This window comes from Anopheles coluzzii, chromosome 2 (assembly GCF_943734685.1).
Source record: "Anopheles coluzzii chromosome 2, AcolN3, whole genome shotgun sequence".
NCBI lineage: Eukaryota > Metazoa > Arthropoda > Insecta > Diptera > Culicidae > Anopheles > Anopheles coluzzii.
Window position 1 is genome coordinate 93,576,088 of NC_064670.1, and position 25,143 is coordinate 93,601,230.

Here is a 25,143-nt window from a genome sequence, read left to right on the forward strand (position 1 = left end):
GTCAAAAGTGCGTTACACAGGGGGTCTGGCCATTCTTTCGCCCATCCACCAGCTCTGTGTGTTTGTGTGTGCCCGCTGCTGTCTTCCTCTAATCTTTCTTCTGTGCCTGTTTCGCCGGGAAGAGACCAGAGCCAGTGTGCCTTGTGTATGTGTGTGTTTGTGTGTTCCGGTGAATGAGAAGCGTCGTTCCGTTTGTAGGGGTTGGTGGGACACACAGAGAAATAGCGATAGCCAGAGAGCAGCGAGAGAGCGAGAGAGAGCTTGAGGCCTGACAGTGCGTGTGCAGTGCAGAGGGAAAGGGGGAAAGAATATGAAGCAAAACAAAAACAAAAACCGAAAATAAAACAACACACCCATGTTTAATGCAGCCCCTTGTCATCGGTAGTAAACAAAAGAGCGAACAACACCCAACGCAACGTACTGGAGGCTAGAAACGAAAGAAGAAGCAGAACGCACCCCGTCAGTGCGTGCCGTGTGTGTGTGGAGGGGTTGTTTCTGAGTGTGATGGGGTTTCTCTGAACCATCTCCCCCCCCCCCCCCCTGATGGGCTGCATTGAGTTAGTGGTAACGGGTAGGGTGGGTCGTTTGCCGCAGCTCGTGCGCCACCGTCAACGTCGCAGCAGCAGCTAGGAGCTGCGGCGAACAGAAAAGTGTCTCGTGTCAAAAGTCATCTCAGGTCGCGTGAGATAGTATGTAGGCCGCCATGCCAGCTCTGGTAACCTAAACAGTCGAACATAACTCACCAGCGGAGAAGGTTGTACCCTTACTATCGCAGACACAACGGCACACTCGGTGGGGGTGCAGGAATGGTAGGGTGTCGTGTTAGAGGGAGGGCGCAGCATTCCAAGACTCTCGCACCGAAGGTATGCAGTGTGTCGGTGTGTATGTATGTGTGTGTGTGTACGTGTCCCCCAAAACCTGCAGAGAGTGTTGTGGAGTGTGATTTCAAGAAACAAGACACCCCGTGCACAACTTGTTAAAAAAATAGCACGAAATGAAGAAAATAATATCGGAGGAAGAGAGCGAGTGCCGTAAAGCTGGTTCCCATAAAACAACACCCACCCTTAAGGGGGGGATTGTTCGTTGTACTGGATTTGAGTAGAAGAAGCAAAACAGCAAAAAAATCACCTACAAACGAGAGGGAGAGGGCCTGGAGATGAGTGCTTAAGCTTTAAGTTAATGTGTTCGGGTGGCCTTCAGCGCCCCATGTACACACCGTCCGAGAAGATCGCTTACTTTTCTGCATGTGATCTGTCAGGGGGGCACCTTTGGGGATTGGGGAAAGGCAACACGGGTAATGTCAAAGGTGTTTTTTTTTTGCTCGTTGTCTGTGTCTTGCTGCGTCACTTTCCCGTGTCTTCGTGCGTGCGCTCTGTACTGACTGGAGATAGGCTGTGCGTATGACTTGAGTTTGACAGTTGCTGACCACAAAATGCGTAAAAATGTGTGTGAAAATCTATGAATTAATCTATTTCCATGAAGTCGAATCTTGTCGGCGTGTGGTGAGCTGCAAAAGCTGCACAAGTGTTTCTCTGTATTTGCGGCAGGTAAAGCCAGGCCCCAGGTGTACCAACATAAAAGCGGCCCATCGGTAGCAAAAGAGGGAAAACAAGTTTCCCACACAGGTGTTGCCACAGTCTTTCCCTTACCTTTCTTTCCGGTCGCGACGGCTTCTAATGCGAAAAATCAACCTTTTGGATCGAGATTGATCAAGTGGCAGACACACACACAAATACACAGACACAGGCAGACCGAGCTGGAGAAAGTACACCCCGTCGCTGTGACACGCTCTGTGCACCAGTCAAACACACGCGCAAGTGTGAAAGAGATGGACGAAAAAGTGGTGATAGTGAGTGATAGGAGTGAATTGGAAACAACATGTATTCCGTCTTCAGTGAGGGACGGTAATCTAGTTAGCAGGGTGATGGTTTGCCACTGGAGAAGGAAGGGACGGCGGAGTGTCTTCAGGGGTGGAATAAGGGTGAGCGTGAACACGCACGTTTGGGAGCGTACGAAACGGTAGAGAAAGAGAGAACGAAAGAGAGTGCGAGTGAGCATTACGGTGGGTGAGATGATTGTGTGAGCGAAATCGGAGCGAAAATGAGCTTTTGCCTGTGTGTGAAATGAGCGTTTGCTGTTTTTCACCATCGCAGAGCAGAGTGCATTTTCCCCGGACTGATAGCTATTTATGTGCAAGTTGGTGTGCGAATGTGTGTGTGTGTTTATTCTGGGGACCAAAAAGCACACGCGTGCTTTAGGAAAATCATTGCCATAATTGTGGTATGCATGGAATTTCATCAAATTCAAATTTCATGGAAAATACGGTTTCTTCGAATGAGGCAATGGATTATGTTTTCACTTAAACTCTCTGAAAAAAATGGTTCCAATTATAAAATGATTCAATGTTCCATTTTCAATAATTTTTTCCTGCTAAAATAAGCAATAGAAGAAGAAAAACACACACACACATTTTCTATGAATTTCAGCCCGAGTTGAATGCTCGCTGAATGTGTGCACTGAAAATAGAACATCCTTCTAAATTGACAGGCTTCGACAAATGCAGCAGCTGTGTGTTGAACGTAAAAAAAAGACTTGTTTCCCCTGACCGTCTTTCTCGTTTTGTCAACCACCGCTCTCCATCTCAAAGTCGGTAACATGCCGTCCCGCCGTTGGAACATAACCTACAAATGAAAAACGAGCAAAGCACAACAACACAGCAACAAAAAAAGTTATGTACTTTTTCGCCGGGCTAGAGCCAGCCAGCCACACGGTTTCGCTAGAAATAGGAGTGGAAAAAGAAACGGAAAACACAGCATAGCGAAAAAAAAGGAATCAACACTGCTCCCTTTTGGCTTCAGTGCACGAATGCTTGGCTGAGCCCCCGGGGCTGGTTAAGAATATATGCCGAGGATAAGCTTGGCGTCGTTTGCTGGAGAGAGAGATTCCTCCCCCGGAGAGCGCTGGGCGCTGGAAAACCTTTCCCTCTGCCTTATCATGCTAGAGACACAGAGAGATGGAGAGAAAGAGAAAGAGAACCAAAAGTAGAGCGTGAGCGTTTGCCTCTTCGCGTTGTGCTCTTAATAAACACGCTCCAATTGATAAGAGAGCCAGAAGGCGCACGGAAAAAGGGAAAACTACAGTGAGAATGAGATAGGAAGTGAGAGAGAGAGAGAGAGTAGGGAAAGCAAAAGTGGGTATGTTGTTAAAAAACTCCACAGCAAGCGACTGAGTAAGAGAGGGAGAAAGAGAGAGCTACTTATCGTCAATAGGTTGCCATGGAAACTGTTTTCCAGTGGGTTTAATGTAACATGGGAAGCTTCGCTGGGCTTTTTTTTTCACGATTCCAGATCAAACCAAGGGAAAACATCATACAGATTGAGTACATGTTTATTAATATTTGATTGAATATGGTTTTTTCTATGTTTTGAAGACTACTTTTTTTAAGGCCAGTAATTTATTGAAATTGTTGAAAAATGAAACAACGATGGTGTATGTATTATTTTGCACTTACACTTTAAAGTTTAAAGGTAACATGGGCACGATTAAATCCCGACCCTTTGTGAAGCTCCTTTTCTTTCTTTTTCACGTGTGTTGACGCCACAAAGAGTCCCTTGCAAATAAAGGGGGGACGAGGGATGGAAGTTTTCCCTCTCAAGTAACAGAAGCACAATTTCCCAATGCGTGATTTATCCTTTTCCCTCGCGACCGATGTAACGTCGCTTGAAGGGCACAACCTTGACTGGGAAGGGGGAGAGGGGGATGGTAAGCCGTAAAGAAAATAGGAGGCATATACACGCAGCCACACACACATATACACACAAACAACAACACAAAAAGGGTTTTGTGCAGGGAAAATACGGCAAATGTTGCTCGGAAACGGTTGAGGATGAATCAGTTAGACAAATGCTTAACGTCGTTCCCTACCAAACCGGCTCAACCCATCCTTCCCCCCCAAACGGTTCAATTTCATTCGTCGGAAGTCGGGCTGACCTTTAACCGTTTACCCAGCAGCGCTGCATCGCCAGCGCGTCCTCTCCCTTCCCCAGTGGGTCAAACAAATAGGGAACGATGTTGGGGTTAATTAAAGAAAATTAAATTCGTATGTGCGCGCGTCCGCGCCCTTGAAGCGCGTTTGGCCGTACTGTACTGCGAGGCGCCTCATAAATGGGCGGTTTGGAGCTTTGGGGATAGAGAAGGAAAATCGCGTTTTCTCTTCGGTCCGCGTACCCCCTGTATGTGTCGACGCAAACTGATGACGCACGATCAAAGCTGGCTGCGGAAATACGTGCGCGCGTAGAACTTTCAATAGCCGAATCCAAAAGGGCAAAGCTTATGCGATGGGTCCATTACACCTCTCGCGCTCGCCTCGATGACGGGGACGGGGGTGGGTTGAAACTTTTGGTGACAAATTGAATTTATTTCAATTTAATTTATGATTCAGTTATGGAAGCGCCCAGCGTCGTTTGGTAATCGTTTTAAATGCATTGTCACTTTTTCGTTGCGTCACCCTCGGATTAACGGGGAATGATGATGATACCTGTGCTCAGCCTGTGACGTCATTGGAGCGGCTTGACTATTTTCGGATTGCAGGTTCGGTTTAAAATTAGGACACACTGTACAGTTTTTCTTCGGCTTCGTCTTTCCAACCGCTCGGAGCAGGAAGTTTAGCATCGCCGGTATGCCTCAATATGCAATCTGCATATTTACCGGATGCAATAAAGCAAACCGAAGTCAGTACACCAAACGATCCCGTCCTTTCGGTGCGGTATGTATGTGTGTGTGTATGAGAATGACATAAAATGGCATAAATAATTCCACCGCACACCGCGCTTTGCCGTAGTGGCATACGTCGCATATTCTTCTGCCGCAGGAAGTGTTGCGAAAAAGTCCAAACCGGTCAGACATGACATTTGAGCTCGTCACGAACAGGGATAAGCAGGCTCTGGTGGTCGGCTTTTAAAATGTCACCAAGCTCCTTCTGACCGGTGGCACTGTTGTGCTGGCTGTGCTTTATGAGCGGCAGTGCTGTGTGCGGGAAGGTTGGTTTTATGGTCTCGCCCTGTCCTTAAGAGTGGGGACGACATTGGGTAGGGTTCCTTTTTCCACCTTTCCTTGTCTTGGAGTTTCCGAATGTCTTCGGAGTTTGTTGTGCCGAAAATATGGCCAGAGTAAAACAGGCAGAGAAGTCCAACATACACACACCAGCAGTGACCAGCGCTCGGCACTGAGTGCGGCGGAAAGCGAGAAAATGCCGTAGGAAATTGATGACGCAGACCGGTACACCGATGGGCTGTGGAGTAGTGATGGGTAAAGTTGGCAAAAATCCCGAATCGATTTCGACCTGACTCCGAAAATTTCAAAACCGACTTCGGAAAATAGGCCCGTCCATTATCCGAAGCTGTCTGGAATCGTCTGGAGCCGTCAGGAATTGCCTGGAGTCGTCCGGAGTCGTCAAGAGTCGTCCGGAGTCGTCAAGAGTCGTCCAGAGTCGTCAGGAGTCGTCCGGAGTCGTCCGGAGTTGTCCGAAGTTGTCGGGAGTCGGAGTCAACTGGAGTCGTCCGGAATCTGTTGGAGATCGGAGTCGACCGGAGTCGACCAAAGTCGAGGTCGTCCGGAGTCGGCTGTAGACGGCCGGTGCAATGTTTTTTGGGCATGTATTTGATCTCCGATTCCCGCCGACTCGACTTAAACCGCTATTCTAAGAAAGAAAGGACGGTTTATTAAGTGCAAGCGCAAAGCAAAAGAGAATAAAAATCTCGAAACGAAATGCTTCCGGCCGATTCCGATTCCAGTTGACTCCGGAAAACTCCGGACGACTCCGGGTCCGGGCGTCTCCGACTCTGGATGACTTTAGCTGACTTCGTACAACTCTGGATGACTCGGGACGATTCCGGACTACTCCAACTCCGGACGACTCCGACTCAGGATGACTCCGGACGACTTCTGAAGACTTCGACTCCCAGCGGAACTAGTAGTATCGGAGTAGTATTGGAGTCGTGGGTGCGCTTCAAAGAGCACACCACCACATCTGTAAAGCGTAAAAGAAGAAAAAGCGGTAGGACCTAATATGAATTTAAACGGGCCATTCTAACGGCTGTTGGAATGTTTGTTTTCCTAGGTGGAAATACATGACGAAAGGCGGACAGAAAAAAGGTTCTTGGTATTGGAGCGTGAGTTTTTGTTTAGCTTTTAGCTCCAAAACACGTCACCAATGGTCGTTTTTTTCTCGCTTTTCGTTCGAATTTTCCTTCGCTCAGCGCTTAAGACAATGCCGCACCAAGAGGCGTGTTTCTTTGGACGGCAATCCGCTCCGCTCTGCAGGATATATAGCACCACCTTCGCCCTGGCCTGGCTCGATATTTCGACTGCAAAATGCTAATGAGAACGTAAGGTTGTTGTTTTATATTTCTTCTCCTCGTTTAAAACCCGGTTCCAAAGTGGGTCAACGCTGGAATGGGGAGCAGGAAGGAGGCAGGAGTTCCAATGCTTAAGGTGAGGTTAAAGGGAAACAAGTGGTGATGTGGAGAGGCGAGCTGCTGGATTCAAAAGGGAAGAATTTATAGCATTTTTATGGAAAATTTAATAGAACGTCATCGTGAAAAATCGCCCAAGCGGAGACTGAGCTGCCCCTGCTGGGATGGGACGGGTGCCCAACGGGTGTATGTGTATGTGGCTTAATGTTTGTTTATTTGTTTTTCGTTTCTTGGTGCTTCTTGCTATGCTTTCGGTTTGGTCGCTTGTACGGTCGGCGCTGCCGAAGTGATGCGATCGATGTGTTTTAATGGAGGAGTATTTTTGCCGTTTTAAGCTGCATGTTTTGCACCCTCGTGAACAATGCCCAGAGCTGTGAATTGTGGAGTAGAATTCATGGTTAAGAAAGAGGGTGTAATCCCTGTCTGTGGGTTGAATAAGAAGGAATTTGTGTTTTTGTCGATTTTTGGAATAAAGACCACACCATGGATGTCTGGTGAATGGCCTAAAAGATGAGGAATTAAATATTTAAACAATATTTTTTCCTCTTCTGTCCACTCACACCATTTTGATGCATACAACATAAAACAGCAATACTTAAAAAGGGCGCTAAAAGTGTTCGTCCTTTTTGCAATCCTAATTGTGCGCACTGTGACGCATGTGTTCTACTCTTTTCCACAATCAATGATCAACCGAAACGATGCGCCAATGCCTTTTGTGTGGGCGTTCTGAGGATGAATTCTCTCACCTAGCAACGGTGAATGATGCTGCCTAGATTAAAATTAATTTATACCATCCAAAAACCGCCAACACTCTTTCCCAGAACTCGTTGGAAAGTTTAACCACAGCAGAGCTATTTAATGCAATGGGACCAGTTAGTCCAATTCCACCGTTTCTTCCTGTTTCACTGGAAAAAGGGGTACCCCCGTGTGTGTTTTTGTGTGTGTGTAGGAGCTTTTTTGTCCGTTCCGTCTGTAACACAGACACACACACACACACACTTTTTACAGCAGGCGGTGGGAAATTGAAAAGAACATTAATAATCATGAGCAGCAAACGAACAAACCTTTGGGCTGAAACGGAAAGGGTGTGTGTGTATGTATACGCGACTCGAAAAGATTTAATTGATTTTGAAAACTTTCTCCCTCGCCGCGTAGCGTGGGAGAATGACACGGGTGGAATGGTGGGGTCGTTACGAGGGACGGTACGGGACATCCCTTATACTCCTGTTTGGGACTGATGAATTGTTTCGCACGCGATCGATCAACGCTTGGACGCAGGGAATTGATGGGAACGACAACCACAAATTCAAATTGTGTCACATCGTCGCCCCTCCCTGGCGGCAATCCTTTAAACAAAACTTTGACAGTTACGCCCACGGACCCCGTGCCGCGTTTTTTTGTGTGGCGTCTGTTTTCGAGCATTGTTTACACTTACCCAACACGGACACGTCCGCTATCAACGTCGGCAGTCGGCAACCGGCAATGCTCCTCATCATCAAGCGCAATCATCACTGCAGCACCACCATTCGTCAGCAGCAGCTGTTTTCTCGGAAAATTCGGACGAAACACAGAGATAAGAGAACTTCCCAAACAAATGAAAAACCTACGGACAAGACGAGGGAACAACACGACGAGCCGGTGACAATAAGTTTTGTTTGCACGTGGAAGTTTGCACGACATCTTCCTAAATCCTGCTCATCCGTGTGCGTTTCCCGGACCAGCCTGCCCGCCCCCTCCCCCTCTTTTCCATTAAGCTTCATGTTACCGCCCTTGTCAAAGGACGGATTGTATCGTTCTTTGATGAGCACGGTTGAGGGTTCGTTTCCCCCCCCCCCCCCCCTCTCTATCTCTCTTTTTCCTTCCGATCGCAAAGCAGTGCAGGGAATTTGTATACACAACGGCTTATATTTCACGTCTGCCAATATTTTGTGTACAACGCAGCACTAACCGCCGAGGATTGTCGATTGCTTTGGCTGTGCCGTCCAGAAGTAGTAGATGTCCCTTTTGGACGACCGTCGGGCAAGTGGTGTCACCGACACCAGTCAGCTTTTCCAGGGGGGCGTGGGTGGGCCATGTATTAGGTGTTTGGTTTAAATCCCTTCCCCACTGGCACTGGCCTTAATTATAAACTTTAAGCACAGCAAGCCCCCTTTCCACCACTCCACGGACAACTTCCGCGCGGGTGTGTCGGGCTGATGTGAAAACGGATTTCCAACGGCACTGGACTGGTGAATGTTTGGTGCCGGTTCTACGTTTTGGTTTATTAGAACCGTCCTGCTGTCCTGTTTGCAGCGTGTCCGTGTTGTTTTGTTCCCAAAGTTTTAGATATGTCATCGAGGCGAAGGGGAGGAAGTGAGGTAGGCTGGTGGGATTTAAGCGACAGCTCCGGAAGGATTGTGTCTAGTGTTTCTGTGTCATGTGAAAGTGTTGGACGTGTCCGCACTCAAGTCCTTAGAATCTAATTTAAACTTTTTTTTGTTGTTTTGGTACGCTCCGATGGTGCGTTGTGGTTGGATTGTGTTGATTTGATTTGCGTTGACGATTGGATGTTAGTTGAAGATTGGGAAAGTTTTGACCTGCTAGTATCTCGGCAGATGGTGAATTTTTGCTTATAATAATTTCTTAAGCTTTGGAGAGAAGTTCAGGATTCTTCGGTTTTGTTCGGTTCTCATTACAATACCTCAATTGTAAATCAAGTTCAAGGTTCAAGTGCTTTTACCAGAAAAAAATTGCTTTGAGCATATTTATAGGTGTTATTCGTAATGGTCATATTTTTTTTCAAAAGTTTGAAGAAAACCATTGTTAGATTCCAATTTTTTGACACTGCAGTTTTGGATGTCACAGTGCGTATTGAGCACTATGGCATTATGGAGTATAGATGCTACAAACTCCTACATAAGCTTTCCTTCATCTTTAAATGGATTTAGTGGGATTATTCCTCAAATATGCCTATAAAGAAAAACATATGTTTTGCTTGAACTGCCGTCATATCATCTTACTGAAGCAACCTCGAATGATTTCAATCCAAAAAAATCCGACTCCAGTATTTTTGGCTGCGGTCAAGCATGCTTCACAGTCGGCAGCGGTATCCGTTCGGCTCAAAAGAGAGAGAGAGAGAGAGAGAAGGTTCAACCGTTTAACACTACACCGCTGAATAAATCTCAATCACCATCAACCCATCCGCTGGCGAGTCTCGCGCGCGCACAGAACGCGGAGCAGCGATGACTCGCACCCGATTCTCATAGATCTCGACAGATCGCGACCTTGAGCCAGGCACGTATATGGTCAGTATTTCTCTTACGTCTCAATCGGTCACCATCGGTAACGGCCACTCTTCGGTGCTCGATGGTGCTCCGTAAACGTCTCGTCGACACGACCTAAACGATCATTCTCGCTCTTTTGGTGTCTTTCTCTCTCTCTCTCTCTTTCTCTCGCGTGCTCGTAAAGTGATCGTGGTTCGTAAAGGAATCGACCGAACGATCAGCAAAGTCTCGCGATCACCCCCTTCCACCCAATTGCGGAGGTGACTTACTGTCGCTGTCACCCTGCCGGCCGAAAACCCGCTAACTGGCAGCTCGGTTCGTCCCTCCGTCGGGCTCGTTAGGTGAACGTGTTAATTTTACGAAATTGACGCGCGAATGCCACCCGTACTCTTGCTGTTGTGGGCCTTTGAGCAAGGGAAGAGGGGTTAGTAGCACAATCCGAGGCGGGGGTACATCAGCTTGGAACTTGGCTTGGTGGTTCGATTGTGAGATTTTGAGTCTGTCGTGTTTGCCATCTTCGAAGGTGAACCGGGTGTATCGTGGCCCCCTCCCATGGGGTGTGTAACCTCCGGCCATGCGCCTGAGTGACAGCTTTCGTTCGGGCTGTTTTTGTTCCCCTTTTTTTCGCTGTCGTTTACATCGTGTCGTGAGTGTGCGTGCGTGCCTTATGTGTGTTTTGGTTTGGACTGGTGCACACCTATGTCAAAGTGTGTGCAAGACTGCAAAGATTTGGCCCGTGAAATGTGCGCTAAACAGAAAGTGAACCGCGAACCGTTTACCATAAATGTCCCCTGTGATTCCCTTTTTACAATAGTTTGTCTTTTTCTCTATACTATTCGCTTCAATTCAGGAAACAAAATGTAAATGGTGCTATTATAGTTTAGCTACACCGTGCTAATAACCCCGTGAAGCATAATTATCATCGAGCGAAAGCACGTTGCTGAGTATAGTGTTTCGTGCAATTGTAGTGAAGTTCTGCACGAGAAGAAAAGAGCACAAGTGAAAGTGTTTTATAAATGATAAACCTGTGCTTTACATACAGTGCAAAAGCTTGAGTGAGTGTGTTTGTGTGTGTGTGTGTGTGTGTGTGTGTGTGTATGTATGGTGCGTTTTCATATTGTGCGTATCAAATGCAGCGCAGGTGTGTTGCAGCAAGCCGGGTGATTTGCATAAGTGTGTAAATTATCTCGCCTATGCCTCCGTGTCTGCACTGTGGCAGGGTGTGTAACTCGTGTGCGCTGCTTAAAAGCTCGGGCTTCGTTCGCTCCGGTATGCTAGCATGAATGAAAAGGCGAACCGGTGCCATACAGCTGTTGCGGAACAGATGTAAAGCGGGAAAAATTAACACGTGTCCAAACTGCAAACTTGCAACGCTGGTTCAGTCCGCTCCCGAAAGCAGCAACCTGGTGCAAAAGAAGAGGTGCTGTCCGAACGGCGAGGTGTTGAGCATTATTACGCGTAGCATAATTTATTAATGGTGCTGACGATGCAATAAACAAAAAAAGCAACCGCTAAGCAATGCACAGTAGAAAGAGAATGAAACAAATGTTCCTGCCGCAGTATCAGCGTTTGCGGGGCGTTTAAAGAGTTTTGCTGGATAAAGAGTCTTTAGAGAGGGTTGATATGTGTATGTGTTGCCCCTTCAGTCGTCGTTTCTAACCATGAACGAACCGATTCGCTGTTAAACATATCACGCATCGCGCGAACCGGGTGCGCTATGTTCGTTTGCTAAAAATCGGGCAAGATCGGTTGCTTCTCTATCCGCACCATTCACTTTGCCATTGCACGGTCCCCACCACACGTGTACGTGTGAGGGTGTGTGTGTGTGTTTGTGTTTGTGCGTTGAGTAAGCGGAGCCGAACGCACCGGGGTTTAGCAAAAGCAGTCAAGGTGGCCGCGTCGAAGAGATCCCGCGGGACCTCGGCGTCCGAAGGTCGCCTTGCGCCGCCGGCCGCATCGACGGACAGTGTCGGCGGTGGGCATACCGCTGCAACGAGCAATACCACCGCCACCACCGTTGCCACCTCGTCCTCGTCCGGCGGCCCGACCATCGATCCTTCCACCGCCAGCCTACGGTCGTCGAGTTCGCGCCAGGGTTCGGTCGATGGCGTGATGCAACGATGCGGCCTCTGCTCCATCATCTCGAGCCTGCTGCGGCGCGCCATGTGCGTCGGGTCGCGGCGTGGTAGCGGCGAGTCCTACTACCAGGAGCTAGCGGAAACAAATGTAAGTAGTGAGCGGCGGCTGTCAACGGGTAATGGGAAAGTGGGGACACTTTCACCAGTGAGGCACCATGCGTCTCCATGGGCGGGGAAAAGCGGAGCTTTTCTCAATGGGAACAGTGTGGTTTTTGGGCAAACAAAAAAAATGGTTCAGTTTTGCGAAAGGAAAAGCTTACAATTAAATGCTACTTTCTATTTCTATTTCGGCGAACACAAACCGCGTTTACGATTCCGGTTTTGAAGAGCCAAAAATAAATCTCAATTGTGTGAAAACACTCATCTTATCGCCAAATATGACACCGGCTCAGCGATGAATTAGACATAATTAGTGACTCGTTTCCAAATTCCCCCACTTCAGCACCTTTTTTCAGCTTGACAACCCTCTCCAAAGCCAAACCACTCAAAATACATCAAAGCGAACGCTGCACAACATTCGGTGGCTCACTTTGTCGAGATTAATTTGCCAAACGATGCTCAAAGCTGTATGTGTGTGTGTGTGTCGCCGCTGACGTCATCAGCCTCACACACGGGGGAAGCTATTTTAAACGGCATCAGCTGGCGTGCCAAAACGGTGGTTAAACAAAAAGCTCACTACCATGAAGAGATGTTTCACGGTGCGGTCGGCTGCCAGCATCACCTCCGTCATGCAGCGTGGTGTGTCTTCCGTCGCTAATTGTGAAGCGTCCGATTGGAGGCGCCGTTGCGTCGTTTTGCTGATTAAATTATTAGTTCAGCGCACGGTACGGCCGGTTTTGAGCGCCATCAATGCCACTCGCGTGATGTTTGTTTTGGATGCGCGACAAAAAAGAAGCTCGACCGGTTTGGTGCGTTTTTAAAGCGTTAGTGTCGTACGCAGCTGCGCTTGGGCAGGAGGGATGCTGGGATGCTGGGTGTGATAATGTGGTCGTCACGGAATGATGTGGCCGTGCGTACGTGACGGTCAGTTCCAAATGGAAGCTGATCAGCTGAGGGCTGTTATGGTGTGACGAATGTTGTGCTAAAGGTGTGTTGTTTGCAAGGCGCAGTTCAGCAGTGGAGAGAAATGCTTTGGAAAGAGAGAATGCTTTGTGTTGAAAAGTGCCTCCGTTAATAAGATAGATAAAGGGGAACTGCTAGCATTGATATGCTGACCATCTGATGATGGGAAAAATGAAGTTTTCATCGGAATCGATTCCTGCTACATCCAAAGTTTTCTGGAATCGATTTTGGATAGTAGGTCTGGAATCAGTTTCCGGAATCGATTTCGATATAGGCTCTGTAATCGGCTCCGGAAACTATATCGGTGTCGGATTTGGAATTGGTTCCGGATTCGGAATTGGTTTCGGAACCGGAATTGGGTCTGGAATCGGAATTAGCTCCGGAATCTAATTCCGTTTCCGGAACAAATTGCGAATTCCCGGTCGATTTCGATTCTGGATCCGAATCTGATTACGAATCTGATTCCGATTTCGGAACCGACTCAGGAATCGGCAATGAAGTCAACTCAGGAATTGTCTCCAGAATCGGCTCCCGAATCGACTCCGGAATAAGTTCCGCAATCAGCCACGATTTCAGCATAGGAATCGGCTCTGGAATTGATTCCGAACACGGAATTGGAATCGGTTAGGTCCGATTCCGAGCTCCCACCACTAGTACCACCAACCTTTTAGTACCAACTTTTGCCAGCTCATAATAGGCGGTTAGATTGAGATATTTGTGATGCTTTATCTTGCAACCCGAATCCTTTACCCAAGTATTACCCAAATGCCACAGGTTATTGGCGAGAGGATTAACGTTACGGTTGTACCCGTCAGCAAACTGCAGACTTCCAAACCCGTATGCCGGCAGTACAAAAAAAACCGCACAAATGGCTCTTTTTCTGTTCTTCCTCATACGCCCATCTGTTCACCTTTGACCTCTGTAATCGGTTCAAGCTGTTCATCGATTTGGATTGTTCCGATCGATCAATTTTGCTCCCATCGGTCATGTTCGAGTTAGTTTATTTTCTGCGTTTTTCGCTTTTCTCCTTGCGCTCCACCTTTCCCCAAGGAGGAGCGGAAACGCAATCGCGGTATAATCCCACGCCTGCTGCGAAAATGCACAACTTTTGAGTGCGAATTGAAAAGTTCCTAATGCGAGATAAAGCGTGCCTGTCAGTGTGTGAAATGATCAATCGCTTTTATTAGTTTACTTTTGTTTTTAGATAAACACTTCCAATTGTGTTTATGTATTTTACTTTAATAAGAAATACTGGCATTGGCAATAGATATAAAAGTACATAAGCCTTACGCGTTAACATATCAATCCATTCCGGGTTCATCGATCGTAGATCTCGCGGGTAGAACAAACTCCGCAAGTCGTTGGCTTTTGGCGGCTTTGCTTGTTGGCTTTCGCTACTTTGCGCTGAAGATTAGATTGTTTAACCACGCAAACCCCCTGCTAGTAGAGGACCGAAGCCCGTCGAAGAGGGTAAAATCTTACCGTACCGTTTGGATACTCCGCCCCAGCCAGATAGTGCGACGGCCGGATTAGGCAGGGTTGCCCCTATAGGAGGAAACGTACGCGTGTGCACGGGGGACGTTTGAAATGTTTATTTACACAGTGCAAATATGCATAACGTCCGATTAAGCATGGGCTGGTAAACACTCTCCGCCCCACACAAGAAGCTGGTGTGTCTTTTAAGCTTGGCGGTGCAGTTTGCCTGCGGCCGCCCCCGATGAAGATCTTTGAACCTACCGTGTGTGTGTGTTTTTTTGTTGTTGTTGTACTGTCTCACTCTTGTAATGGGAAGTGTAAGGGTTGTCACACGCAAGAAAGTAAATGATGACGGTGCGATAAAAGGAAACAGTTTGCTCTATCGGTTATGCAACGCTGTGTTATCATGAGTGAGAAGGTCATAGCTATGGTTGAATTAATGTTGTTTAATTAATTAATTTGTTAATTTAAAATAAGAATTTAAAACAGAAGTTGGTATGTGTTAACTTAAAAAATAAGCAGAGTAACAGATTTAACCCACGACATAGAAATACAACAAATTGAATAAGCGAAATCTTTCATCGCACGCATCGGAAACACGTTGATGCCAAACGTCCTAAACCCCGTACTCGAATGCCAAAGAGCAAATAAATAATAAAACGTACTGTTTGTTTCCTCAAATTTGCCATCTCATGCCATCGTACCGCACGCACACACACATACACACACTTCGTTAGGAAAAATAAACACAAAAATATCAAAGGCCAACGAGAGTAGGCGAACTAAACACAACACAAAAAAAAACACAGCGCACACATACAGTGAAAAACTCACATATCTTCTAGTAGTGTACAGAAGACGAAGAAGAAGAAGAACGCGCTTTCAATGTTTCTCCAAGTGTTCATACACACACACACACTCACACACTCACCGACTCACAGTGTCTCCTACAAAGACGCATGAATGTTATGGGCTGATGAGTGTAGTCGAGCTGAAGCACGCGCAGAGGGACAGTGGGTGTGCGGGCGATGAGGAGTTCGGCTTCCACTTTACGCTTCGAGTGAAAATCGATAATTTTTTCCTCGGATGTGGGTCGTGGATGTTGCTGAACTCGTCAGCCCAGATGCACTGAAGGCTCCGATGATGATGATGATGGCGATGATGGCGATGATGCTGGGAGGATACTTTGTGCTCTTACTTGGCGAGAGCTTTCAATGGATGAATAGCGTGCTGGCTGGGCTGGGTGTCTACCCAGTTTTTCCCAACTGCCGCGAAGATGTGTGGCCGAACCGGAGCAAATGAAAAATTACAGCAGCAGCAGCTCTTTGATTGCGTGGGCCCGGTAGCATTTGTTCGGACGTACGTACCGAAGCTTGACCACATTTAGAGCACTTTCAATGTGACATTTATCATCCCGAGCCAACGATGGGCCTTCATGATTGAGATGGATTGAAGTGTGCTCAGGGTGCAGGGTTCGTTGCGTTACCAAAGGAAGACTGTTAGCAGTAACGCCAAGGAACAGTAACCTTTAACATGGCTTTTCGAGCGATGGGCGAAAACATCAATTTTGAAAATATTATATTAATGGATATTTTTGAATTTTGGATTGATTTAGATTGCAAAAAGATCAAGAAAAATCTATTTAAAAAATCTACACTTTCGAAGAAATCATAAATAACTGTTAAAGGTGTCACATTTAATTTTCTTTTGGTTTTTTACTTCGTGCCGGGATCTTTTTTGTAAAAAATATAAAGATAATTTGAAAACCATGTTAAATAGTATCAAATAATCAATCGATCACAATGACAATGGCTCAATATATCGCAAAATAAAATCTATTGCCAATTGGCTCATAGCATTAGCAACTTTTTTCTAAATTGCTCCAAACAAAAACTAAAATACCCCCTTCTACTATCAATCAAACCAGCGTGCGTACAATTTTCCCGCCCAGCGGTGTGATGCCTGCAACTCAATCAAAACGAGATTTACTTTACATTCCTTCACACCCATCGAAGTGGGTGAACCATTGAGCAATAGCTCGGTGTGAAAATAGCACATTTCACGCAGCCAAATAGCTGCTAGCATTTTCCGACCCATTCCCCCCGTCCAACGTTGCTTCACCGACACACGTACGCACACAAACAGCTGGATTGGAAATCCAGGCGCGATCGCCACCCGCCCCGAAGATCGTTACACACCGGTTCCGTCCGGCCACTAGTACGCAAATGTATCCCGTAGAAGTGTAATTATTTATAGCAATTCGTAAACAAAACAGATCCAAGGGATGGGGTAGGGGCAGGGGAATCGTCAGCGTGGACAACGGGGGGTTTGATTTTGTAACTCCCCGGTTTTTAGCGCGCCCTCCACACGGATTGGAAAACCTCCGCTCGGCGAACCGTTTGCGTGAGGACTTGTTTGTTTTTGTTTGTGTTTATGTAGTACTGTGTCTGTGTGTGTTTACAGCACACATGATGCAAGCTGCACCTGTTGAGTTGTTTTGTTAGCATTCTCCCTCCCTTTCCCGCCCGCCCTCTTCTTTCTCACGAGGGATTGTCCAAATGACACACACACACACACACACACACACACACACACACACACACACACACACACACACACACACACACACACACACACACACACACACACACACACACACACACACACACACACACACACACACACACACACACACACACACACACACACACACACACACACACACACACACACACACACACACACACACACACACACACACACACACACATACTTCTAACGTCCTCACCAAACGGACACTGGTCGCGGTCGTGGCGTTTTTGATAATCTCCCACTGCACGCACACGCTTTTGCCTGGGGGTGGAAGAATTGATAGTGTGAAGAGGGTTGAGAAGTGAGACGAATGACGACGACGCCGACGACGCATGCACACACCGCACCGCACCGGACCGCAGATGGGTTCGGCAACTCCAGCCAAAGTGGTTGTGGTTCACCCGGTGTGGACCGGCGAGAAGGCGATAAGAAAGTCTAATAAATGATTCAAACATTGACTAGCCTTCCACTTCCAACTCTTCAGCTCGAGTTGTGTGTTAGGACGGCAGCCCTTTTGCCCTTCCCCACCATGTGCCTCGGTCGAACAAACTGGTAGCGATGGCTCCCGGTTCGCTGGGGACGCACTTAAGGGAACGAGCAGCAAGGGTCGCCTACTGCTGGTCAAGCCCGATGCAGCAGCTGCGGATGGCGGAAACGATGTTTGCCGGCAGTAAACATCCATCAGAGATTGTTCAGTTTTGCTACCAATAGCCAATGGCGCGATGTGGGTGGGTGGTGGTGCAGCTCAAGTGGTGCATTTAGTGGCAAGTTCGGGTGCAGAGTTAGCCGGCAGGTGTGCTGTGGCAGTGGCGGTTCAAGTGTGTGCTCGTGTGGCTTATGAGCTGTGGCACTTTGATTTGTGGCTTTTGGGATCAGTTCGTTAAGGTATGGGTGGAAATTGGAAAACTCTAAGTATATAAGAATGCTAAATTTCATCTATAAAATAACTGCAAAGTATTTAAACGAAAACGAACAGGTGTGCGTTCCCTCTGCTTTTGGGTTTATGTTTTTTCCTTCTGTGAAACAACAGACACAACGTCTGGGACAAGATGTTTGATAAGTCTGGGCTTCGAGTCGAAATTGATTGCCGTCGAAATAGCAAAGCAACAGCCACGACAAAAACTCCCATTAACTTTGCGTCTGCTCGTGTAGATAATGGGGCTGTACGCAGGGCAATACGAGGTGTGTACGATAAGAATGTGGTGTTACGTTGGTACGTTTATCTTGCGCCTTTAACACGTTGCTGCTGTTCTTTCTTTTCTCTCTTTTTTATCTCTACGTTTCGTAAGCTTGGTTACTAAAGGATGAGCAACAGCTTAACTTTTGTTTGTACGCTAATGGAATCGATGGTCGGTTTTTCGTGCAATCGAACACAATTTCAACCATTCCCAGCGGGGGGAAAAAAATGATTAAGCATGCCTACACAAAGCGGCCCAGATAAGCAAGGTCTCCAGATAGATGGTGGATGGCTTATCGGATTGGAAGTTCGGGTCACAATCGCAAAACGTTCGCGCAGTGTCTTGTAGGTGACGTTTTGTTGCCATAGACGGGCACATGAGCATTTCTTTTAATTCGAACAGCGCTCGGGGTTCGATTTTTGCTCGGTAAACCATGGAACCACTTTATCGCGAGCCTCATTTCAAACTATGTGCGTCATGAAACGAATTGAGCGCGACCAAAAACAAAACGCGTAGTAAAATTTAATTGATAAATTAAACGCCACAAACACACACATACCTGAACTAAACAAACTTTCCAGCCTGTCCAGTTTACTACCATCCATCCATCCGCAGCCGGTGTGTGGAAGCCGGTTTCCTTCGCCGCTGTCTCCAAACGCCAAACTTATCATCCCGTTATCAAGCGCTGGTCCGGTGTTAATTACTGCCGGTTGATGAAATCCGTTGCGAGCGCGGGACGGTTGGGCAATGGGAAAGGTTGGAGGCGTGGAGACGACCCTGGACAGGCCTTATTACACACGGACCATAACAAGACCCAGACGCTAGCGGTGAACGAGGCAAAAGCCTGTGTGTTTCTCCCTCTGTCTAGCATTTTGTTGTGTTCGCTGTTATGGCTCGGTTTTCAATTATGCTGTCTCTCTGATAAGATTTCCCAATCCCAACCACGAATGTAGTGCAGCAAACAAGAAGCACAGTTTCGGTCGAAATGTATGTCGATCGATGTCAGTACGCTTAGCCCGTGGAGGTGTGCTGCGGCGGTCGGTGAAGCTGCGGCAGCAGTTATGTGTCCCCTTAAAGAATACACCCCGTCAAGGCCAGTGTGGGGCCTGTCCGGCGGGCACGTGTTTCAAACGTGACCTAATTTATTTTCGGGAGTATGGCTGGAGAGTGCTGATGAATTCTTTGCCACTTTTGAGGTGTGTATGACATAACTAGAAAAGCTCCTGCATTTGTTGGCAGGAAGGTTTCCCATCAGCAATTGAAGCTAATGCGTGTGGGATCCATTCAATTTAACTTCTGATTGATACTGAGCGATATATTACGCCCATTGAAATCGGGACTACAACCGGACTGGAGGAAAGACAGGGTGAGATTCGTTATCGGAGAGGAAGAACGCTATGTGCGCCAATGCTTCACCACGGTTTATGTGGGATTGCTTTGAAGATATGGTTTTACCTCGTCATCAAATCAGCTTGCCACAATTATCCGATTACGGTCGCGTTTACGTTCAATGGAGAACGTCCGTGAGGAAATGTTAAGACGTTGCAGGACAGAAAAAATGTGTATTTACGTGTAGAACCATCTAAATTCATAAGAGTTGTTTCCAATTTTTCCCTACGATAGTTGTGATTGCTATCTCGTCGGGCTCTTCCTATAACTTCTTATCAATCGCGAACTGGTTGGATCTTCCGATCGGGATGTTTAAAAATAATTCCCCTCATTCGAAGGTGTTATTTTTAGCCGAGCGTGATTGGTGGAGCCTTTCCGATGAGTGTGTGTGAATTGGCGCTGCATTGCCCTTGAAATCAAATTAAACAAACCAATATTGCCACGTTTTATCGCTCTTGAGCCGAGGAACATTGTAAATGCTGTGTTTATTTACCGAGCCAACGAAATTCAAGTGGACAGCTTCTTGATGCATGTCAAGATATTATTCGTTTTGTTGCGACATATTCTTCAACCGTTTTAAGTTAACACAAAATATGTATTTTTTGTTTTGTTTTGCGTTGTAAAGTTTGGGTCTTTTTCAATCTTGGTTAATAAGCTTCTTTTATTTGCTCATGTATGGCCACTTTACACCGTACCACTATCAACAACTTTTACCAGCGCGCACGGCCCGCTCGCTCCACAAACGCTCGGGCCGAGTATGTCGCAACCAGGCAGGCAGCACGTTCTTTATGCCGCCTGTCCACCACGGTATGCGATTCAAATTAAATTGTTGATTTTACGACACCCAGTGTCGTATGCGTGTATCCCATAAAAAGTCGGCAGGCAGGCACTCAGGCAGGCAGCTGCCGCGGGAGGATGGCCGCAGGACCAATAAAGATATGTGCCGCCGTTGTTACCCTTGCCGCTTCACGTGCCCCAAGGGGGGGAAATGGGCGAACTGGAACACAATGGGGTGGTGCTCCTGTCCTTCTGTTCCGCGTCCACATTGCCGCCCTACAGCGATCGGAAAGGGAACGTGGAGACACAAAGCAAAGGCTGGTGGTGGCTCAATTACGGAACGCAAGCGGCTTCCTGCTCCGGGCAGACGTTATGGTTCTATTAGTGCTTGCGACTGCTATCATCGTTGGCGTTGGCTGTCGGTTTCGGTTTCTGTGTCAATTTTAATTCCGCAATCCAGTTTACGCTCGGATTTTGCAACGCGAGCAAGACATTCCACGGCATGGTACGCTGTGGTTGGCGTGGAATTCTTCCTTCATTCCGCCCCGGAAGGCAGGGGGGGGGGTGTTAGATTAGCATAAGCGTTGCGTGCAACGCTATGTCACTGCGCAGTAACGCGCTCAGGCCGCACTGCTGGAGGCACGTCTACGAAAAGCAGCTGAAGACACACCCCAAATCGAAGTTTATTGATGCGATTGTTGAATGGCGGGGATAGTATGAGTGTTGGTTCGAGAGGTGTTTCTGTGTGGTACTGATTTGTTTACAAATTATGAAGTTTTGATGATGAGGCTGGTGTTATTTCAGAGACTGGTTTACTTGTTTTCTTGTTGCCATAATACTGGGATTGTGATATAGTGTTGGGTTTCATGAATCTTTCGTTAAGCTTCATTCATATGACTCTTCAGCAATGAGTGATTCGAATCTCAAATCGAATCTCCAAAGACTAATGAATCTCTGATGATTTATGAATCTATAAAGATTCATGAATCTCCAAGGATTCATGAATATCAAAAGATTCATGCATCTTTAAAGATTCATATATCTATTTAGATTCATACATTTTTAGGGATTCATAAATCTTTAGACATGTATGATTTTCAAAATATTGAATTTTCGCGATCCTATGATATAGCGATTAACTCGCACGAATTAACAACATACTCGTCGTTCAAGCCTCACATTATCCCCCGTAGCAAAACAAACCATCTGACTGCGTGGCACCATCATTATGAAGTCACGAAAGCCTGTATAGGCTGGCGTGACCACGTAAATTGTTACGCCAAGAAGAAGAATTATAAGAAACTCAATATCTATAAATGTTTGAAGATATATTAATCTCTTAAGATGTATGAATCCCTAGAGAATCGTGAATCTTTTAAGATACTTTTCGAGATTCATGAATCTTTAAGATTTTGAATCTTTCCAACCAAGATTCAGGTTCATTAAATAATTTCAAAGATTCATTCGGATTCATGAATCTTAATCAGATTAACCCTACACAATTGTGGTACAATGCAATTGAGTGATTGTGAAATCAACCGGCAAAGCATCCTTGCCTTAATATCAATGAAAAAGGAGTCTGCTCCCATTGGACATCTCGCTTGACTTGTCATAAATAGTTGCCCTACTATGCGGTAAGATTGTCGGCATTGAAGCATCACAAAAGCAAGCAGGTCAATTGCATTCACGCACTGTGCTCTGAATTGAACTGACAATCGTTTAATTCTCAATGATTGAGTGTGTCTCAAAATAGATTCCGATAGCCACAAAGAGCAAGAAAAGAAATAATGTAACAATATGAAGCCTGTTTGTGAATGCGAAGATGCTGTCACAGGGTAGCAATGCATTTGCATCGAATACTAGTCTACAGTTTAGACCATGGTACGCGATGCCACATTGCGTAAAACATGTCTAGAGCATACGTGTGACATAGTTGTGCACGATACAGTGTGTGCCGGTGTCTAATGTTGATTGCATACTGACGCCGGTACATAACATAATTGACTAATGCTTAATCAAATGTGTTTCGACAGAAATGACTTTTGCTGTGATATTGTCAATAAAATTTAATATAAATAAAAATCATGTACTTGTTGTTGAGCATTCAAAGGGTGAAGTACTAGCTATTTGGGTATAGTGGGAGCATTCTAGCATGCTGGAAGATTCACAGACGCGCAAACAGCTTAGTAAACATAACCTCTAGCGTAAACAGCACAATTAAGCACAATGCAAGCGTAACGCGCCAATAAACAACCTGCAGCACTTTATTAAGCAGCCCGTTGCGCAACCGCGACGCAACGATAAAATTATCCCCCGGGGGCCCTTAAAGCACACACACACACACGATCCGAACGATCGTTCCTAATTTTCCAATTCCATACCGCTTCACCGTATCGCAAGCGCTCCAAGCTTCCATCCAGCGTCCATTTGTAGTGTTTGCTAGAGGCGGTGGCATCTTCGCATTAAAACCCCCGTCTCGCTCAATCCGTCCAGCAGCGTATGTGAAGTTGTAAGAGAGAGAAAAAACCAACGAGAAACCACCAAACCCGTCCACCAAACTATACTATCTACTACTACTACTACTGGTGAAGGGCACAAACCCCGCCCCTGTGCCAGGGCTGTGTGTCAAGATAAATCGTGATAAAGTAGGACAGGTTGATTGAGGAATGCAATTGATAAGTGTTTATTGTGTGCTTGATGAAGATAGACGGGTTTTTGCAACCCCCGCGCGGGTGCGCGCTGTCGCCTAATGGCCGGTAGGTCGTTGGGCCGGTAGGGGGTTGGAAAGGGATTTGATGTTGATCATAGTTTTATGCAAACGTTCACTTGATCCGGTGCTGTTCTTGCCCGTGCCCTCCCCACGAGAGCTCTTGAAGCCGTCGGCTTGGTGAAGGCAAGTGCACGCGAGCAACAAGAAAACAACTGCAAGCAATGTTGATCAGCACATTGCGATCGTCGTGTGATCGTGTGGCAATTTGCTTAGTTGAGCATGATTGATACAGTAGTGAGCTCGGCGGGCACGCCAGGGCCAGTGACGACAATGACGATAACGAACGGGTGAAACCAAGTTAGAAGTGGGTTGATTATGTGCGTTTGATAGTGTGCAGTAGGTTGCATCGAACTGCTTCATTTACTTTTATTTTTCGGTAAAGTGTTGCACGTATTTTGAGTGCTTTCTTGTTGCTTTTTTTGTATTATCAAGTTTGGTATTTTATGTTGTAGATGAATATCATTTATCCACAATAAAAATAGAAACGTATCTCTCTAGAAATACATTAATCTCGTGGATAAAAACTTCCGCCTTTATTCAAAATGCATCCGAGCAATAACCACAAACCACCACCGTCCCCGTACGAATAATGGCGGCATTAAAAATAAAAGCCCGCCGGAGCGTTTGAGCGCGCGCCTGTGTTCGTGTGTAACCGTACTTTCGAAGAAACCTGCATCTAAGATGGTGGCATACTGGTGCAGCAGCTGGCCTACGATCAGCTGCACCTGCGGAAGCGTCGAGACGACGGGATGAATGTCATAAACTGCACTTAACGCTAAGCCAAGAGCCCGGACGATTGCAGTTCATAATGGAGGCAACCTTCTCCTTCCTCTCCTGGGTGGTGCGAAAAACCAACCACCACGGGATGCGGCATCGAGAGCGAGCGAGCATGTGTGGGTTAGAGCGAAGCGAGCAAACACAAAAGGGCATAAAGGGTTGGTTATTAAACTAAATTTTCTGATGAATCATTAGAAAACTTTTGTACAACTCTTCTCGTACGTTCTCGTACGCCTTTGTTCAGGGTGGCTTCAGGCCCCGGTTGACACTCAACCTGTGAATCCATGTTTGTTCACGCCAACGAAACGCCAACCGGGTGCGATTATGGTACGGGACGGGCGGGACGGGGCTACCACCGGTGCTGCCGGGCTAGGGCGACCTCCAGCCAAAGTTTTACACACCAGCCGATGGTACCATTATCTTTGGCCGTGGTGTGTGCGGTTATCGGCATATGCCATATGCATGCTTTTGGTGGGCTTTGGTGTGAAATTGAACCACACCTGGTGCGCACCTTGGCAAGACACCAGGGGGCTTAAGCAACTCGTTTTTATTACGATTTGTGGCGGGTTTGTTCGTGAAGCTGGTGCACCTTGCCGTTCCGTGTCCTTGCGGCCTCCGGTAAGGGTTGGCTCTTAAGGGGTTGCCATTACGACCGAAGATTATAGCTTCCTCAATTCGTTGGGCTTGTTGTTCTTTTGGTTTTGATGGTCGCTCCGTGGATGGTGGTGTCGTTGGTGTGCGTCTCTGCGAAACTGTTGGACTTTGCGAACCTGTTGACAGTGCGTGTGTGTGTGGCTGTAAAAGGAAGCGAGTTGTATTTGCCATATGGTTGGAAGGCTTTTAGGTGGGTTAGGGTTTATAAAACTGGCTGTACGCAGTAGTACGGAAGTAGTTTTTTTTACAATACGCATCAAAGGCTTTGTTTAGTTACGTACCAGTTCAAGGTTCATAATGCGAATGAACTGAGTTCCATCAGCGAATAGAAGAACAATGTAAAGAACATACCTTTGCACAATAATTGCCATACACCTGCTAAGAATGGATCTGTAAGGAATCAAGTAACCTTAAATTCTTCTTTTGTATCACTTAAATAAGCCTTCTAACAACTCCAAATTCAAAACAACGTGTCGCAAATAGATTCCGCTAGTAAAACTGCTCACTCCAGCTGTTATTAAGGAACAGTAAATAGATGGACGCAAACAACACTCGTCTGTCACTCGTCTTGGTTATTATTTCAACGTAATCTAT

The 25,143-nt window shown here is 46.6% G+C and overlaps 1 protein-coding gene across 9 annotated transcripts in view; it reads left to right on the forward strand.

Annotated features, from left to right (window-relative positions):
- LOC120952983 (uncharacterized) overlaps nt 1–25,143 on the forward strand; it is a 171,533-nt gene that overhangs the window by 40,146 nt on the left and 106,244 nt on the right. For 6 of the 9 annotated variants that reach the window (XM_040372606.2, XM_040372607.2, XM_040372604.2 and 3 more), the window contains exon 2: nt 10,587–11,962. The exons of the other annotated variants lie outside the window; for them this stretch is intronic. In XM_040372606.2, the coding sequence (XP_040228540.2) occupies nt 11,849–11,962 (114 nt within the window). In that variant the 5' untranslated portion in view covers nt 10,587–11,848. The remainder of the gene's footprint in view (nt 1–10,586; nt 11,963–25,143) is intronic. 9 annotated transcript variants of the gene reach the window in all.